This window comes from Xiphophorus hellerii, chromosome 3 (assembly GCF_003331165.1).
Source record: "Xiphophorus hellerii strain 12219 chromosome 3, Xiphophorus_hellerii-4.1, whole genome shotgun sequence".
NCBI classification, from domain to species: domain Eukaryota; kingdom Metazoa; phylum Chordata; class Actinopteri; order Cyprinodontiformes; family Poeciliidae; genus Xiphophorus; species Xiphophorus hellerii.
In genome coordinates, this window is record NC_045674.1 from 2,888,414 (window position 1) to 2,908,470 (window position 20,057).

General features: G+C 37.6%; 1 protein-coding gene across 9 annotated transcripts in view; it reads right to left on the reverse strand.

Annotated features, from left to right (window-relative positions):
* Positions 1-20,057, reverse strand: part of syngap1b (synaptic Ras GTPase activating protein 1b) — a 182,404-nt gene that overhangs the window by 113,549 nt on the left and 48,798 nt on the right. For all 9 annotated transcript variants that reach the window (XR_004338777.1, XR_004338778.1, XM_032559177.1 and 6 more), the window contains exon 2: positions 16,772-17,166. Coding sequence is in view for 7 of the 9 variants with exons in the window: in XM_032559177.1 (XP_032415068.1) it covers positions 16,772-17,166 (395 nt within the window). In the remaining 2 variants the exon portion in view is untranslated. The remainder of the gene's footprint in view (positions 1-16,771; positions 17,167-20,057) is intronic.

Genomic DNA, 20,057 nt, shown 5'->3' on the forward strand with positions numbered 1-20,057 from the left:
GATGTTAGATTTTTCAAGGTGAGGTGGTTTAGTTTGAACCTTTTATAACAAACCTTTTATTTAGTGTATTAAAAGAAATGTGACATGACAATTTAGGCTGACAACAAACAAAAAATAACATAGTTTTAATATAGATACATTCACTTTGCCTTAAGAAGCAGAAATATAACCTGTAGGGTAAATCTAATTCAGTCCAGACATCTCTGTGGGTTTCAAACTCTTAGTTTGGGCAAAACTGAACAGTAGATGTACAGTAGATGTACATCTATTCAGTAGATTCACTCTACTGAATAGATGTATTCAGTAGAGTGAATAACTCAGTATTTCAAGAATTGTTAGAATACCTAGAAATGTCCTGTTGCTTTTCAATTATTTTCAGAATTTATATGAATTTATATATAAAAATTTTTTTAGGAGTTTTTGTTTGTATAAATTCCAGCTATCACAATTGCATCACTAGATGTTAATGTATTTTCTCTTACTTGCTTAAGATGTGCAACAAGGTCATTGTTTTTGTATTTCTTTGTGATGAAACGATTGAAAGAGTTTGCATCAAAATAAACGGACCTGATCACACTTTAAACCTCCTGAAAAAACAAATCTTCACGGCCATTTGCCTCACAGCCAGTTGTGATGAAGTCTCATCAGTTTGCACAGCTTTTATTTAGTGCTCCTCTGCGGCCAAGCGCTGTGCTAACGTGACTGAATTAGTTTTATGCCAGTAAGCACCAGTAAAGCTGAATTAACCTCACACACTGCCAGCTTCGCAATGATCAGAATCAATCGCATTGTGCAAATAAAGCCACCGCAGCTCGATTGCAATCCTGATTTTTTACAGAGTTTATATATATACTATATTATATATATGGTTTTGTGATGAAATCACAGAAAGCAGCTGACTTTGAGAAAACACAAAGAAGGGGAATCAGGAGGACAGAGGTGTAGTGAACTTGTACGGTACGGCAGGTAATCGCACTGAATGGTTCTGTGCTTACTGAAGCTGTGGTTTTCAGCAAGGTTAAAGTGGCAGTTCTCTCTGTCCAGGTTTTCAGCTGTTGCCATGGAATCCAGGAGACAAATGAGCTGCACTCACTTTTATCTACAGGAAGAGTTATGAGATGGTTACAAAACGTGTTTGGTGAAACAGGACAGGCTGCAGGATTGCATCTTAGTAATACAAGTCAACACCTTCAGCTGACAGTCACTTAGCAGCAAAAACAAGAGGGTATAAACATACAGAACTGTGCAAAAATCTTCAGTCATTCTCTCAAAGAGCCAGACTAACTTGTAGAGTTTCATCTGGTCTTCATCTAACGCTCTGCTGAAAACTGGACCTGTGTTAATCCATTACTGGCAGCGTTTTCCTATAGGATACTGCTAAATATTTTGTTTCTGGCACTTCTGGAGTGCAAAACCACGTTGAAATAAACTAATTTATCATTTTTTCTGAATTTTGGATATAATGAGGCAGTTTTTACCTAATGTATTCCAACTTAGTGCAAACTACTCTGGCAGCATCAAGCAAGGTTATATTAGCAACTGAACAGCTGTTGCAATTTGGTTAAACCTTGGACCAACTTAAGAAATCTTGTGAAACAAAAAATAAATGTTACAGATCTTTACCAGGGGTGTCAATATGCGTGAAATGTCCTTCATATGAATGAAAGCAACTTTATTGGGAAGTCAATCACAATAAAATGCAGTCTAAATGAAAACAGAAACTGTAAGAAAGCAAAACAAAAAAAATATCAGAAAAAAAGATGGAGTAATTAATATGCCACTCAAAGAATTAAGCCACTTAACATTTGATAGCTTGAAGAATAGTTTATGTCCTGAAAATTGTTCCGATTATTGCTTTGACTTTAATGGGAAACTCTGAAAAGGGAGTAGTTTCACTTTTATTAAACAAAATGCCTGCATTCCTCTTGGAACACTTGGCTGGAAATGGTGAAAAGCCAAAGATTGGAAACTACTGATCAGCTAATCCCATTTTTCTAGATTCCTTTAAACAAAACCTAAGGGAATTAGTTGTGATAAAAAAATTTTGCACTGTGCAAAGTATGTCTTAAAATATTAACAGCATATCTTCACAGACAACTTTCAATACAACCCTACTCAAAGGAGTTATGAATATGATCATTCTGTTCATTCTCTCTGCTTCTGCTGGGCTACACAATTCATCACTGACAACTTGAATCGCAGAAACACCCAGAATAACATTCTAAGGTTCCCTGTCACTTCAGCATCCCACCAAGACATCCAGCTGAGGGAAAACATCTGGGGGCTGTTTCTTTCTCTGCATGTGGCAGGATTTAATTGGTCAGATGTTGCAAACTCTGCACCTGGATAAGAGACACAACTCCAGCTCTGGGCCTGCCTTGACAGGTGCAGGAAACTGGAAGGAATACAACCACCACCTCTTAACCACTTCAGCTGGTACACTAACATCTTACATGCATATTTAAATGTGCTTTTCGAATCAATGTTCGATTTGCTCAAATAAAGTTTGCGCTCTGGGTGGTACCGCTCAGAAGCTGCAGTGTCCATTAGATCTAATTTGGCGAAATAAACTACACACTGTGTATTTATATTCCTAGAACTTTTCACATTTGTTACATTACAACCAGAAACTTCAATGTAGTTTATTGCCATTTTGTGCAACAGATATCAACATAAATCACTGTGTGGTACTAAAGTGAGAAGAAAATGTATGATTTTAAAAATATAATAAATAAAAATCTAAATAGTGTGCCAATTCAACTGCCTTTAGAAATCATGTAATTATCGAATAAAGCTCTGTTGACTTCATCAGAATGTGATCTCCAGTGGCCTCTTTGCTTACGCTGCTGCCTCCATGACCCAATCCTGGGTTAAGCAGAAGATCATGGATGGATGAATGGAGTCCACCAGTTTGTGATTAAATCTCATAAATCCATCTGTTTGATGCAACCCTCAGAGGTTTGCATTAAAACCATTAAGGAACATTGATCAGGAAGGTCATAAAGAAAGTTGTTCACAAGTTTAATTATGTTATGACAAAATATCCCAAGCCTTAAACTCTGACTAAGCTTTGTACAGTCCATATCTTGAAAAAGGAAAGAGTATGACACAACTGCAAATCAAGAAAGACATGGCTGTCCAATCTAAATGATACATCTTGACAGAAATGCAGCTAAGTGTCCAATTGAAAATATTGAAAGTTGCATACATTTTCATATAAAGACCATACATGACCTATTTACACAATTTTCTATCACTTTACCATGATAAGTAACATAAAATCCCAATAGAACGATAATATTTTATTATGATGTCATGATAAAATTTCAAAAAGTTGGAAAGGATATGAGACACTGAATTGCCTGTCCAAAAATAAATCGATAGATAATCATCACTGTGACTTAGCAAAACAAATAGTTAAGAGAATATCATTGGATGATCAGATATTTAACCCAAACTGATGGAGTGAGTAGCTACTCAGTTCGTAAACAACTACAGTATGTCAGAAAACACTGAGTGGTATGTTTTTAGCAGGGTCAAACAACTAGCATAAATCAAGAAAATCAACATCTGAATCTACTAAAACTGAATCTACTAAAACTGATTCAGTTCCTGAATCTACTAAAACTGTGTTAAGAACTTTGAAATGCCTTATTAGACAGTAAGGTACAATTATCTATGCAAAACAAATAAGGTCAGGTAAACATCTCGAATAATCACTCAAACATTGAGTGAGATTAAATCAGAAGAAAACATTGAGAGCACAAGGGAAAACCACTTATCAGTCAAGTTAATCAGAAAAGGGCACAACTTTTCTAAGAACCATGAGTATTAAATGGAATGTGGCCATGTGGGCCAATGAGTCTATTTACCCTGTTCCAGAGATTTGGGAGTATCAGGTTAAGTAGCATCTACAATGCAAGCTGTGGGGACAATGATATGATCTAGAGTTGGTGAAGTTAGTCTAGTCTAGGTTCAGCAGCATTATATACTCAAAGAATAATGTTCAGCTGACTTCCTCAATATACTGCAGGTTATTTCAGTGAATTTATTCTTCCCTCCGAGTGTGAGCATATTCCAAGTGAGATTGCGTCACTTGTGCCAAAATGAAAGACAATGTAACAACTTTGTTTTTGGATGGGCAGTGTAAAATGGTTGTGAAACAAAAAAACTACATATCTGCTCGACTTCAAGAACAAGTCAGATAGAGGAATGGTGGAACTGAAAAAGTGAGGCACAGAGGAGTCATTTAGGTAAAGTAAGGAGGGTGTAGTTGTTCAGTTTGGCAGGTTGAGGTTGAGCGATGCTTCTGGCTGGCTCGCCCTTATGTCTCGATTGCTACTTCTGCCCCAGCTGTGGGGAGCAAGGGAATATGGTGGGACAGAATATGAAGTGGCTGGGATGTGCATGTAGATGAATATCTTCAGCGTGTGTGTTCACCAAGAAAGGGCAAGAAAGTTTGTGTGAGAAATAAAGACAGTCAGGGGAGCCTGTGTACAGGGGTGTGCAATTTGGGAAAACTGTGCAATCCATTATTCCTTAACAAGGCAGTAATCAAACACAGTGACCTAAACACAAACCGGATGAGTACAGACACAGACTGAGAAGAACAAAAAGTTGGTTGTGTTTCTACACAAAAATATGGACCAACTTTGTCTTTGCACTAAGTTGTGTCCTACCTCAATGTTTGCTCTCCAGACTGTTATTAGGATTCTTTATGGCGCCTTGCCAGCTGTTTAAGACAATTTCAGAATGTTAAAAGCCAGCCAGAACTTAAAGGGTGGTTATAGGGTCTTGGAAATGCATATTAAAAACATACCCAGTTCCGTATTTTGCATGATCGAGTGCTTTGACTGCTTTGAGCATGCTCAGAAACCCCCATTTGAAGGTCATGGTGTCTTCATATTGGAGTTTAAGGGGGAAAGGGGTGGCATCAATGTCAACATGTCTTTTCTGTGTATCTGGCAAGCAAGAGAAGCTGGACTGGCCTTGCTGGTCTAATGCACACCATGCAGCAGTTGCTCTGTGCAACATGTAAGGTTGCTGCTCTGGCTGCATGCAAAAGCTTCCCACTGCAGACTTTTACAACTATAATGTTCCAGAGTCAAATCCTGGACTTTTTAACAATCTGTTTCACAAGGTCATAGAACAGAAGACATGCCTATTACTGCAGCTAATTAAGTAGATTTTTTAAATAAAATTAAATGAAGTCTGACCTTGAAAATTCAGGATTGGACTGTGACCATCAGTACATCAGTTGTGTAGTTTTTGGATGAGTGAAATATGTAAACAAACAAATGCAAAGCAGCCAAAATATAACCAGACCAAAATCTAACCCAGATTTTCCAAAAGTACAGCACCTTGAACTTTAGGACCAATACAAATATGTGGAAAAAGTTAAGGGGCTTAAAATGCATCAATCTATGACTAGATTTTAGAGAAATAAATGAACAATACATTTAGTTGATTAAAATGTAGCAAAAATTAGTGAAACTAGACTAAACGTAAAATGATTAACAAATTGTGAATCAAACTAAATACCATCTATCTAAAGACTATAACTAAAATTAAATCTGTTGTTAATATGAAATTTCTTATCAATACCATAAACATCACAAAATAGTCATATCCCATGCACATAAAAATCAGTACGCCCTGCAATTCTGAAGCGAGATGATGAGAAAAGAAAAGAAGAAAAAATTGGAACTAGCAGATTATAGTTTTGAGAACATAATTTTTCAAACCAACCTAAAGTGATCAGAGGAAAGCGAACTTTAAAAAAACAAACAAAAAAACAGGTGTCTATACAAAATGTCACACTCGGTGATGCACCAAAAACTATCACCTGCATGAATCTCCAGATAAAGGCTGAAACTGATAGTGGAGGTACAGAAAGATCCAATATTTATAAGCGACAAGATCAGGAAAATGTCCCAGTGTAACCATAATATCAGTGAAGAAAGCATTGTGGTGGGATAGCAAAAAATTACACCACTTGGTACAGTGTTAAATGTTCTTTCAATACACCAAAGAAAGCTGATAAAAAAGCACTTATAATATAATTTAACAATGTGACTTATGAAGAGGGATTAAATCAGACATTTTTAAACGAAAGGATCACAAAAAATACAGCAGATATTGCAGTGCGTAAGCTTGTAAATGTTATGAGTGCATTAGTATGGTCTAGGCTGCCGAAAGCCCTACACTTTGAACAGGGAGAACCCTGGCCAAGTGCGGTTTTTCGTAATAAAAGTGATAAATGGTAGAGGACTGCTTTTAAGGTCATAGAGATCTAGTACTTGTTTTAGGGAAGCTGTCAGGAGACAAATTAAACCCAGGTTTCCTTTTTTTCTTGTTGCCCTGGAGGTAAAAGAAAACTGTACACTCATTGTATGGAAAGAAGTTAATCAAAGCCCTCAGATAAAAGTCATTTAAACTCTTTGTATGTACAGGATGACCTTTATAAAAATTGTTTTGTTTTTCATGTGACTGGAAATTTTCATTTAAATGGCATGTAATAGCTGCTCAAATACCAAGACTTTCTGGTTAACACGAGTCCAAAGGTTCAGGTCAGCAATCTAACTAAAAGAATCAACCTTTTTTGCCTTTCTTCTCTTCAAGTTGGTGCCCACCTCCATTTTATCACATAATTAAACCCTCAAACTCCCACACAGCAGCCACCTGATTGTGTTCTCCATGGTTCATGAGCAAACATAACAACTACCTCCATTCCTCAGAGCCACTGGGTGATGTGACTTATTCACAAATTGGCTTTTATGTTTTTAATCTAGAGTACATGTTCCAATTAAAATAAAAGACAGTGATATTTTATTTACAATTATCAGCAAAAATATTGAGTAACCTTAATTTCTTTATAAAGTTACTTTAAGGATTCAAATGTGCTCAGACTTTTCAGTTCCTTGGCTTATTTTTTGCCCAAATATTGACTACTACTTCTTGCACATGATTATGGCATCATATGGTGCAGTGTAAACTTTAAGAATCTGTGAGGTTGTGAACAAAAAAGAATTGTACACTGAAAACTAATCAGCCTCTAGCAGCTTAATATTAACTGGATTTTGTAACTCAATAATGAGTAAATAAATCTAGCAAAGACCTAAAAAAAACCTTAGAGATGCACCATCCTTCATTTGATCTCTAACTGTATGCCAGATTTTCAGCTAATATCTCTTTGGGGATCACCTTGATGATACTAAAATCCAATTTTCTCAGTTAAAATGTGTTATGTTTTTTTCACAAATTCAGCTAAAGAAATTAGAACAAACTGACAGGCTGCTGCCGTGTCCGTCCTACGCTGCTGTGATCTGCTCTATGTCTGCAGACTCTTTGGCCACCTCCCACGCCTGCCTTCTTTTTTCTGACTACCTCCACACTTTCAAATTCAGACAACCTTTGACTCCCCTTCTGTGCATAAATACAGTTGAAAACAGAAATGTACATGTACTGTATAAAGACACGTAAGCTTTTTTTTCTCATTTGGCAAAATTCAATCAGACTGAGCACATTTGCCAACAGTAGTCTGAAAGCACTGTTCTGAATGTAGACTCTTTGAAAACAATCTGATACGTATACGATTTAGTACCACATGTGGAAGTGACTCAAATCGGATATTTTGAGGCGTAAAAAGATCGGAATTGAGCCGTTCTGAAAAAGTCGTACATGGGTCACATATGGCCCAAAAAATTTTATTTGGTCATGTGAACATATCCTTAGAGGTGTTACCTTGACAATTATCCCGAGGTATGCTTGAAAAACCCCTTCGCAATAATCAGTTAAGCAATTAAGGGCATGATAAACTAAAATGAGCTCAATAATTTCCTTTCTGGTGGTTAATGTTTTTAAAAGGCAATTTTATGTAAAGAGACTCCATTATCCATTTTATTTACGGTTTCAGCTGTGTGTGGCTTCTATTTACATTTTATTTATTATTTTTGGTTGTGGTGTTTTATTTTGCATATTTAAAATATCTCTCAGCTGCAATGTGGAATGTTCTGTACAAAATTAAAGTTTATCAGTCAGCGAATTTACATCAATATGCCAATATTAATATATTATTCGAAAGTGGTCTTAAAACAACAACATTAGCGTTTATTGCAATAGTTTCTGGAACAATGTATCAGTATAATTTATCGTGACAGACATAGGTCTGAATTAAACTCAGATGTTATTAATCAACCCATCAGAAGCAAACAAAGTCAAGCTTCTGATATAGATAGATAGATAGATAGATAGATAGATAGATAGATAGATAGATAGATAGATAGATAGATAGATAGATAGATAGATAGATAGATAGCATTTATTGTCATTGAACAGAATTCAACGAAATTTCCATTGCATTCCATTCCATTCCATATGTTTAAAGGGATAGCAATAATGCAGATTCATTGTATGCAAGACTTGAACATAATCTATCTATCTATCTATCTATCTATCTATCTATCTATCTAATCCAGGCCTTGGATTAGAAATGCATGGTGTTATAATAAAGTTCTTTCTGTTACATGTCTCGGTGGTTAATTGATTTTCACCATTTCTTCGAAAAAGTCTAAAGAGAATAAGGCTTGTTCCCCCCAGCCCATCAGTTTTTCTTGCATAACTCATTTGGATGAAAGAAGCCCTGACACATGACCTGGGGACAGCGCACTGGTGCGTGGCAATGGTACATGAAACTCTGTCATCTCAGATTAATGTGAGAGGGAGAGAGAGAAGGGGGCGGAGGAAGAGAGGATGGCAGAAAGTGATCACTGTCAGCCCTCTCACTCCCCCTACAGGACAAACAAATAAAGAGAAGCAGCAGGACGGACACACAGGTCATCAGAAAATTTAAACAAACTTTCCTGACTTCCTGAAAAGTTTAAAAAGTATGTTCAGTATTTCATTAAGGAATAATTCCTTACCTAAGCAGACCTTATTTTTACACATCAACTTCCATAACAAGATTTCAATCCTTCTTTCTGCTTTATTTTATGTTATTTTACTGCCGTTCTAGAAAAATCATGTCATGTTAGTTGACTATTTTCCAGGGCTAACTTTGCCTCTGGATAGCATAAAATAATTTGAGAAAAAGGTAAGTAAAGTGTTTACTATGTTTATTCATTTTAAAACTTCTGATAAAATATAGAACAAAGATACAGAATGAAAATCTGGATTTTTGGCACATGCAGAAAATATAGATCCACCCAACTTAAAGAGCTAATAGCATAAACTTATCTGAAAACTGTACTTGGGTGGTATTAGTTCTCTGTCAGGGTTTGCATATTTGTAGTTGTGCTAATGCCATGCAAAATTTGGACACAATCAAATTTTTTAATCTTTCGCAGATCGTACATTATTAAATATATTCACACATTTTAGTTCTAACGCTGAATCCAAGTTCTAAACTTATTGAAAGCTAATCCTTAAAAGTGATGAGGGTTTGAACCAGCAACCCACCGGTTACAGAACAAACTTCTACCGCCTGAGCCAGGCAGAAACGTGTAAAACTCTGCAACCTTTTTCCTTCAAAGTCAGTTCATTAATTGATGATGATCATTGTTCTGTAAACCTCTAATGAAGAAGTTTTTTGATAAAGGTTTGTGTTAACTCAATGATGATGTTGGCAGACATCATCAATGACCTTGGAGAAGCAAATGTTGCTGTCTATCAATCAGAGAAAGGTCATAATGTTAATTTCCAAGACAGTCTATTTTTCACTTACAAGTGCAGCATATTCAGGAAAGATGCCAATCTTCCCAGAAGTGGATGCCCCGTAAAATTCACTCCAAGGTCAGAGTGCAACAATGCTCAGGGACATTAGAGGAAACCCAAGAGCTTCAACTCCACTCTTCAGGCCTCAGTAATGAGGTTAGACGTTAGAGTTCATGAAAATAACAGAAAAGGTTTCTACGATGCACAGAACGGTTTGTGTTTCTTTTGCAGCTGAAGTCCATAAACTCCCATGAACACCAAAGTATTTCACATTCAAATGTGAGATGTTCATCCAACAGACAAAGATTGGTCCAATCTGGTTCAAAAACTGGACAACAACCAAACTTAGTCAAAGTCCAGATCTGAAGATGCAACAGTTTTTGTTTTGAGATCATCTTTACAATATTTAAACTATGGGTTTTTTTAGTTACCATGATTGCACAACATAATATTATTTCTAAGTAATGAGATTTGATTACAGGAAGAGAAACCCAGATTTTCAGCATCTTTATACTCTTGTCTAAGTAGAATTACAGCATTTGTCTTGCACAAAACACCCCTGAAAATCTTAAAACCACTCCTGCAAGGACACAGGGGACATAAAAGCTATAGTTACAATTTCAGAATAATAATTTAAGAAAGGAAAAAACACATGTGTATGTTTTAACAGTTAAAAAGCTGTATATGTATAAAACCTATTTGTAGGTTTATAAAACAAATATTTTGACCTAAAGATGTAAAATTCTCCTCATCCACACAATGCATCTCATCTTGGTATCTATTATCTTGGGTTGATGATAATGTGGCAAAGTTCAGTGAAGTGAAAACTGCAGGACTCAGGAGTCACAAGGGGCACGCTTAACACCAATATCCAAAGTGACATTTCTGAGAAACAACAAAGGAGTCTCATCTTCTCCCTGAAGCAACATCTCCACTCTTTAGTTCAGAAATCTTTCCTCCATTTTTCTGATGGCCATCACTCACAGAAAACAATTCAGAAAAAGGGCTGTGAGGTTTCCTGTCAGTCATTCAAGACTGAGGGATGCAGGGAGAATACAACTATGAGCAATGGAGCAGGGGGCAAACATAGAGAGATGAGACAGAGAGAGGGATGACAGGGAAAAGGGCAAAAGCCAGAGAGGATGATAGGATGGAACGACAGAGATTAGATGGAGAAGGGAGATGAGAAAAATATGTAAGAGTGATAATCCAATATGTGGATTGAGCCCAGAGGTGTAGGAGATACAGGGACCGGCAGGAAGCTCACAGGTGCTGCTGCGCTTTGGCGACAAGCATCTGAGCGAATCAGGGAGGTGAAAGGTTCATCTCAAAGATGAGCCGATACTAAACAATGCTGGAAAAAATAGATGTTTGATGTGGAAATCTACAGAATGATTGCTTTTTTTTCTGTCAGCTAGCTACAATGAATGCAAATAGATTGAAGAGGGAGGAGGAGAGAGACGGGCCGCTCCGCATGAGCTGACTGACAGCCATGAATATTTAAACGCCTCTCGCCGTCGCTGAGGTGATGGATATCAGCACGTCAGTCCTGCTTCCGATCCGTTCGCAGCTGCTGCATTATTGGCACAATTAGATGGGGATGAGGTTCCGATTAATTGAATCGGGCTGTCTGTTGAATCCTCCCGGAGCAGCACAGGTCACTTATCCTGATCACAGTGAGCTCTCTTCCTCTGAGTGATTACAAGCTGAAATACTAATGGCAGGCGTGCACACACCCACACATGCTCAAACACGCACACTGACCACGTTTAGCCATTAAAAGATTCGATTTAACATCGACAGCTACAAAATCCAAACATATTTAGGTGGATTATGCAACTAAACTAGCACGCAGGTAAGAAAAAATAAACCCAATCCGTCACCTCACCCTCACAATGAAAACAAATCCCACTGTGGCTTTATGATGTGTCACATTAAAGCAGATTAAAAACTACATTAGCATATTCATGGTGTAGAACCATAACGAAGCTGTCAGGCCTGCAGAGGTGACCTATGGATTTATAAAACCCTGCTCTATTTCTGCTGCAGCTCCCAGTGGTTTTATAGTGTGTGAAACTGCAATAACAGCCCCAAAGAAAAGGTATTCACTTTAATGATTTTCAGCAGCACCTTTGGCTTTGATTTTCAGCAATAATTGCAAGTGTCCAGAACTTCCCAAAACGGACATGTATTACTGCTTGTTCTGGTAGTCTCTGCTGCTGAAACTGAACCAAATCTTTGCTATACTGGAAGAAAGGTCCCTGGAGTTGTTTCCATTATAAATGTGCAAAAAAAAAAAAAAAACTGTTAAAAAAACTCAATTTCACAATTAAATAAGAATGTAATATGTTCCCATTAAATAAGAAATGTAATGAGTCAGTAGAAAACAAGCCGGGTCATAATTTTCCTACCACTTCCTATTGCCTTCTTTGTTGTTTCCACCAGTTGTTGTCCGGTTGTTGATCACAAATCATGTGATGCAAAAAAAGTGTTTCCATCACAGTTTTGTGATGTACACTAATTTTGATACAACCAAAAAACGATCTGATCCTAGCGCAAAAACTATTTATCGAAAAACTGGATTAATGGCGTGTTTCCATTAAGCAAATGCATTTTTGTAATTGCCGTTTGCGCATTTATATGGTCAATGGAAACACAGCTACAAAGAGATACACATATACATTTTAGCTGCGTTTCCATTACAAATGTGTCCAAAACTTAGATGATATTCTGACAAAGTCAAAAAAATACAAATACACAATCACAGTGTTTAGATTAAATAAGAAATGCAATAAAATCACATCATCAATATGTCTGTTCACGCAAGTCATTTAAAAACATGGCGCTCCGTCATACTCCAACCACTTCCTATCATCTCCTTCATGTTTTCCACCAGTAGTAATATCTGGATCTTGATCACATAATGCAAGTGATGCAAAAAATGTGTTTCCATCACAGTTTTTGCCAAATACACAAATTTTGATTTCTCCAAAACACCACCTCATCCTAGAACAAAGATGTTTTATTGAACTTTTTTTGTACGTGTTTCCATTAAGCAAATTTATTTTTGTCATTCCAATTTGCACAATTAAAAGGAAAATGGAAACGAAGCTACTCACCCTACACGCAACTCAGAGTATTCAATTAACCAACCAGTTTTGGTTTTTGGACTGTGGGAGGAAATCGGACAGAACCCACGCAAACTCAACTATCAACTAATTTGGGAAAACATCTAATGGTTATTTCACTTTCAATTTGTGTTAAATTACAAAAACAATAAAAAAAATAAAAACAAAAACACCAGCAATAAGCATAAATTCAGACCCAGACCAAAACTGGGGTAAATCACTGTGAGTGTGATCAAACATCCAATAGATGCAGCTGGCTGAGGGAAAACAAATCTAATCATACTGGGGATGTACACTGTGTGCACAATTATTGGCCCAGTTGTATTTTCTGGAGTTATTTTATAATTTAACAGCTGCATTCAATCAAAAATATTTTATAATCCTTTGACCTGAATATTTTGGAAAGTACATGTTAGATTATGTCTTTCACAGAACAATAAGTGTGCCTAATTATTGATTGATTTTCAGTGCAGAATTACACCAATATTCAACTAATTATAAGAACATTTTCTAACCCTTATTTTTTGTTTTTATCTGTTAAGAGATATTGAAAAAGACTCAAAATGCACCAATACATATTTTGGAATGTTCAAAATCAAAAATCTATAATGAATTTGGCCACCTTTCTTTTTCTGTTTATGATTTCTATGAACCTCTGGAAAGATGTAGGCTTTGTCCGGCATCATCTCTTCAAGGAAATATGTGAAAGTGTCTATTGAAAAAATAGCAATAGGTTTGCGTGTCTGTCTTCAATCCCAAAAGGTTAGCTAGCTCACATTTAAAAACACTAGCCCATACTAGTTTCCAACCTCCACCTTGCTAAAGTTTTTTCCCCATTACCGGTCCAGGACGTCTGGTACCTTCACACTTAATGTTCTTCTTATTTTGCCCTATCACTACGTTTAGTTTGGCTCCATTAATAATTTGGAGCAAAATATGTAAATTGGTCATTTTAAATGTGCATCTCTCTTGAAAACATCTTGCCATTTTTGACTTTTTAGAATGTAATAAATCAAATTTGTGGTTAATTTTATAATAAAGAAACTGCCTTAATGGGTGTTAAACTGCACTTCTTAATCCTTACTAAACAAATACACAGCTTCTTAAATGCTTATATCCCATAAATATTAAGCTTTATACAGTTAAAAGTTGGGAAATATGCATAAATGTATGATATAGCAAAATAGTTGTGCACACAGTGTATTTATCTATTTGAGTGTGTATGTATAACTTTGAACCTATTTGGATTTGAGAAAATCCACAACAATTGTGTTTAAAAATCATATCTGTTGTGTTATAATCATTCCACCTGAATAAAAAATTGTAAAAATGTCACAGATTGAATAAAACAGTTTTCTTTTAACTGTTTCTGATGCAAAAGCTGAAGAACAGTACCCTCTCCTGGCCTAAACAGCAAGCAGAGATTTTTATTCACACCAGCAGTGGATGAGAGATCTATGTCTGCAAAAGTACGAGCTGGAGAGCAAAAATTAATCACGTTAATGAGCACTAACCTGAGAAACAGACGAGAACTCGGAGAATAAACATAACGAGCTCTCTCCCCTTCTTCAGTAAATAAATCTTTTGCTCTTTCAGCAGCAGCTACCTCTAAAACATTCCCAACCACACATATATCAGACTTAAAGTTCAATTTAATTAGCAAGCTTCTGGTGATCGACTTGAGATGAAAAAGAAGTATTTCAAGCTTGTAGCGGTTTCCCCTCTGGAATATTTTACTAACAGATGAGCAAATACAATAACAGTGAAGTATTTTCTCTCTTAAGAGAAAACCTCTTTACGTTAATAAGTCCGTTCATCATTTTCTGACTTACAATGTTATTATAATATCCCCAAAACAAAATCGGAGCACCAGGAAGACTTTATAACTTTCTCATTTTCAGCAAATCCAGCAAAGTCCCACCAGCAGAAAAGCTTCATCTTACTTGCTTTCAGAAGCTCAGTTTTTACCATCTCTTCCAACTAGCAGAGAAATTATGGCTAAACAAGTTCATTAATTTTGCACATGTGAATACTGACCTCCTCCAATATGGCATTTATGTATAATAAGTCATATTACTCATTTAACTGGGAGGATTTCCAGCCTTCTATATGACAACCATGACAGATAAAATACAATGCAGTGGACAAAATAACCGTTTGTGTGTGTATATATATACACTGCTCAAAAAAATAAAGGGAACACTCAAATAACACATCCTAGATCTGAATGAAAAAAATATTATCATTGAATACTTTGTTCTGTACAAAGTTGAATGTGCTGACAACAAAATCACACAAAAATCATCAATGGAAATCAAATTTATTAACCAATGGAGGCCTGGATTTGGAGCCACACACAAAATTAAAGTGAAATGACACTACACGCTGATCCAACTCTAATGTAATGTCCTTAAAACAAGTCAAAATGAGGCTCAGTATTGTGTGTGGCCTCCACGTGCCTGTATGACCTCCCTGCAACGCCTGGGCATGCTCCTGATGAGGTGGCGGATGGTCTCCTGAGGGATCTCCTCCCAGACCTGGACTAAAGCATCCGCCAACTCCTGGACAGTCTGTGGTGCAACGTGACGTTGGTGGATGGAGCGAGACATGATGTCCCAGATGTGCTCAGTCGGATTCAGGTCTGGGGAACGGGCTGGCCAGTCCATAGCTTCAATGCCTTCATCTTGCAGGAACTGCTGACACACTCCAGCCACATGAGGTCTAGCATTGTCCTGCATTAGGAGGAACCCAGGGCCAACCGCACCAGCATATGGTCTCACAAGGGGTCTGAGGATCTCATCTCGGTACCTAATGGCAGTCAGGATACCTCTGGTGAGCACATGGAGGGCTGTGCGGCCCTCCAAAGAAATGCCACCCCACACCATTACTGACCCACTGCCAAACCGGTCATGCTGAAGGATGTTGCAGGCAGTAGACCGCTCTCCATGGCGTCTCCAGACTCTGTCACGTCTGTCACATGTGCTCAGTGTGAACCTGCTTTCATCTGTGAAGAGCACAAGGCGCCAGTGGCGAATTTGCCAATCCTGGTGTTCTCTGGCAAATGCCAAGCGTCCTGCACGGTGTTGGGCTGTGAGCACAACCCCCATCTGTGGACGTCGGGCCCTCATACCATCCTCATGGAGTCGGTTTCTAACCGTTTGTGCAGACACATGCACATTTGTGGCCTGCTGGAGGTCATTTTGCAGGGCTCTGGCAGTGCTCCTCCTGTTCCTTCTTGCACAAAGGCGGAGGTAGCGGTCCTGCTGCTGGGTTGTTGCCCTCCTACGGCCTCCTCCACGTCTCCTGGTGTACTGGCCTGTCTCCTGGTAGCGCCTCCAGCCTCTGGACACTACGCTGACAGACACAGCAAACCTTCTTGCCACAGCTCGCATTGATGTGCCATCCTGGATGAGCTGCACTACCTGAGCCACTTGTGTGGGTTGTGGAGTCCGTCTCATGCTACCACGAGTGTGAAAGCACCACCAACATTCAAAACTGACCAAAACATCAGCCAGACAGCATAGGTACTGAGAAGTGGTCTGTGGTCCCAACTGCAGAACCACTCCTTTATTGAGTGTGTCTTGCTAATTGCCAATAATTTCCACCTGTTGCCTATTCCATCTGCACAACAGCAGGTGAAATTGATTGTCAATCAGTGTTGCTTCCTAAGTGGACAGTTTGATTTCACAGAAGTTTGACTTACTTGGAGTTATATTGTGTTGTTTAAGTGTTCCCTTTATTTTTTTGAGCAGTGTATACATATATATATATATATACAGTATATATATATATATGCATATATATGTGTGCGGCGGGTGCGCGTGCGTGTGATGTGTATCAAGACAGAATACACTGTCCTGATTTCAGGACAGGAAATGTGTTTAGAAGAGAAATACGTCATCAGCATATTCTCAACATGTAGAGCACTGTACCTCTTCCTGGTCCAACATGCTGTACTGATGTCCGGAGCTCACACAACGACGAGGGTTCCAGCGGTCGTGGGGTTGACGGTCGTGCAATGGGCGGTCGTGCAATGGGCGGTCGTAGATGGGGCGGTCGTGCAATGGGCGGTGGTAGGAGGGACGCTCGTAGGCCGGACGGTCGAAGGATGGGCGATCGAAGGATGGGCGATCGAAGGAGGGACGTTCAAAGGAAGGACGCTCGAAGGAAGGACGCTCAAAGGAGGGACGATCGAAGGAGGGACGATCGTAAGAGGGACGTTCGTGTGAGGGACGCTGGTAGGAAGGAGCGTGGAAGGAGATGGCTTGGGAGCGATGATGGTGGTGATGATGATGATGATAGGAGGGGGGGACGGCACACCTTGCATCTGGAAAAAGGAGAGAAGGTGGGAGAAAAGGAGAAGTTCGGGGGAAATAAGGAGGGGAGAGGAGGGAAGACAAGGTAAGTGAGGATTTTTGAAAGGAACACAGTGGCACTTTCTACTCAGACATATTTAGAAAGAATCAAAAAGGTCAGGTTGTATAAGTGCTCGAGAATATACTCGACAGGTTTCAAACTACAGGAAGGAAAAGGAATGTGAAGTTAGATGAATGATAAGGAGAACATTGAAACATTACAGGCATGAAACAGGTTAGCATTTGTAAAGTGTCTGAAGGTGAAAACAGTCCAGAACACCGTCTCTCTCACAACAAACCCAATCTAAATACATAAAAAAAATACCAGAAAACACATTTTAGAAATGCAGAATTTAAAACACAAAACCATTGTCTGAAATATTCCTAACATATCAAAACATATCTTCTGTATTTTCAGATTTCACATATTAGCTAGGCCTACATATTTTCTGTCAAAGAATATAAAAGAGTTAGTTGGGATTGTATTTAAATTAGAAATGCAAGTTATTGATTAATGAGTTAATCTAAAGTTGATTGATCTTATCAATTGACTAACGATTAATTGATAAGCAGGCATATTGCTTGAAAAATAATGTTTTCTCTTGTATCAAGAGGACCGACCCTCTCGCTATAACACGATCTAAATTTTCATAGAAAATTAAATTAAAAAACCAACATAAAATAAAATTTTAACATTAGTTTTGTCAGCTGTGTTAAATACTTACTGACAAAAAATTGTTTTCTCACATTATTAAACTTAAGACATATTTATAAAAAATAGGTTGCTGAATGGAAAAATAAAAGATGAAAAAGAATAAAATATGCACCTCGGCTGAATGAGTGTTATTACGGTATAACTTAAGGAGCGTGTCGAGTGTATATCTCAAAACATAACCTATTAAAATAACTTTTTCTCCCACCGGACTCTGCTTGGACCGTTAGTCTGCTCTGTCAGCGATCCCTCCTCCGCCATTTTTACTTCTCTAATCAGCTGACAACGGTTATGGATGACCAGCGGCGCCCTCTTCTGGATGGCGGTCGCACTACGACACTAAAACAAGGTCTAACGTTATTAGTTGATAGATTTGAACTAATTTAGATCTAATAAACCATTAACCGACAATTACTAGTAAGTCAAATATTTTCTTGCATTCCAAAATTAAATAAACTATGAATACTGGTAGTTGTAGCACTGTTACAAAAGACAAAACATAAAATTAACAGCTAAGCCAAATCACTACATGGCTTTTCTTTTAAATATAAACTACCGTTAGCATGACAAGCTTACACAGAAAGTTAAAAGAGACATTTTAACTGTCTATGAGCCATTTATTGATTTATGGAAATGTTTATGATCAATTTCTTGGTTATTGCTGGGTGGAGCATGGCAGGTAATTACTGTGATCGGTGTGTTAAGTAGTTTATTACTGTGATATTATTGAAGATTCTTGTAATATTGGTAATTTATAGCCAAAATAAATAAAGTTCTATAAAAATTTGTGTCATGTGCCAGGATGCAAATTAATTAAGTGTTAATTAATTTGCACCCACATGTGGATTTGTTTTGCTACTACGAGGTAGTAAAACACTTGAGGGAAAGCAGAATAATTTTAATACATACTACGTATGCAAACCAAGTATTTATTATGAAAGGCAGTTTTAGGGTGTGCAGCCTACATTTCTGCAGCATCTACATAATGCCTTTATGTCCGAAAATCTCTGAGAACGTTTTAAAATCCTTTTTATGGCATGAAGAATTAGGAGAATGGTGAAAAATGTTCAGCTTCATACTAATAAAGTGGCCAGTGAAGTATTCAATCAATCATCCTTGAGATGTAAGGTCTCTCTCTCTCTCCATTTCCATCTAAAAATGACAATTGTTTTTTTTCTTCTTTTTTTTTAACAAGTCCTACTTCTGGCTTGCCACCAAAATCTAATCATCTGTTCCTTGGCCTGCGGCCGTACATCCACTAAAATTAGCAGAAATCAGTTCTGAGTTGTCCTGCTGACAGACTCACAGACAGAACTATAATCTTCTCAGCAAGGGAACAAATTATCTTCAGCATCATGTTTGATTCTGACGATCATTTCAGAAGGAAAGACTTGAATATTATATCTGATACTCCAGAAAACAATGAGAGAAACTGATCACACCTTACTGAAGAGATTGACGTGAATCCTAGCTGTATTTTGTGTCTTTGTCCCAAGTGAATAATGAGTATGTAAGAAAACGGGCAAAAGAGACTATTCTTTATTTGCAACTGACTAAATTTGACAGTTTTATTGCACAGTTTGTGGGTGTTATAAATCAAACAACATAAAACACTGTAAATATTAACATAAATACACCATATTTACAGTTTAATACTTTCACACAAAGGTTTTCTTGTATGCCAAAAATAACTGACTTCTTGTAAACATTTTTAAGGGTGTGTAATTATATTTCCTAAGAGTATCTTTGTGCCCCATTTATTTTCCTGGGACCTTTAATCTTCATCATTGTCACAATGGTGTAGAGAAAAATTTCTAAATAAAGGCAACCATCAAGAGGCAGGTAGGTGATTAAAATAAACAACATTACCTAAAACTAAAGTCAGACTGTATGCTAAACAATAACCCTAAATGTTTGGCAGCTAGTAGAAGCACAGGTGTGCTGACGAGTAACTGAAACCAGATGTCAGGAAGTAGGACTTCATCAGGAAGCTTTAACTTGTCCTATAGCTCCACAAAGCCTCATTCATCAACCATTAGTTTAAATAGATGTGTTGTGAGTACAACTTCAAATCCAACATTGCTATCAACCAGAGATCTCTAAAAAGCTGGCTTACCAAAAGTAAACAGATGGACAAGAAACTATCTGGAG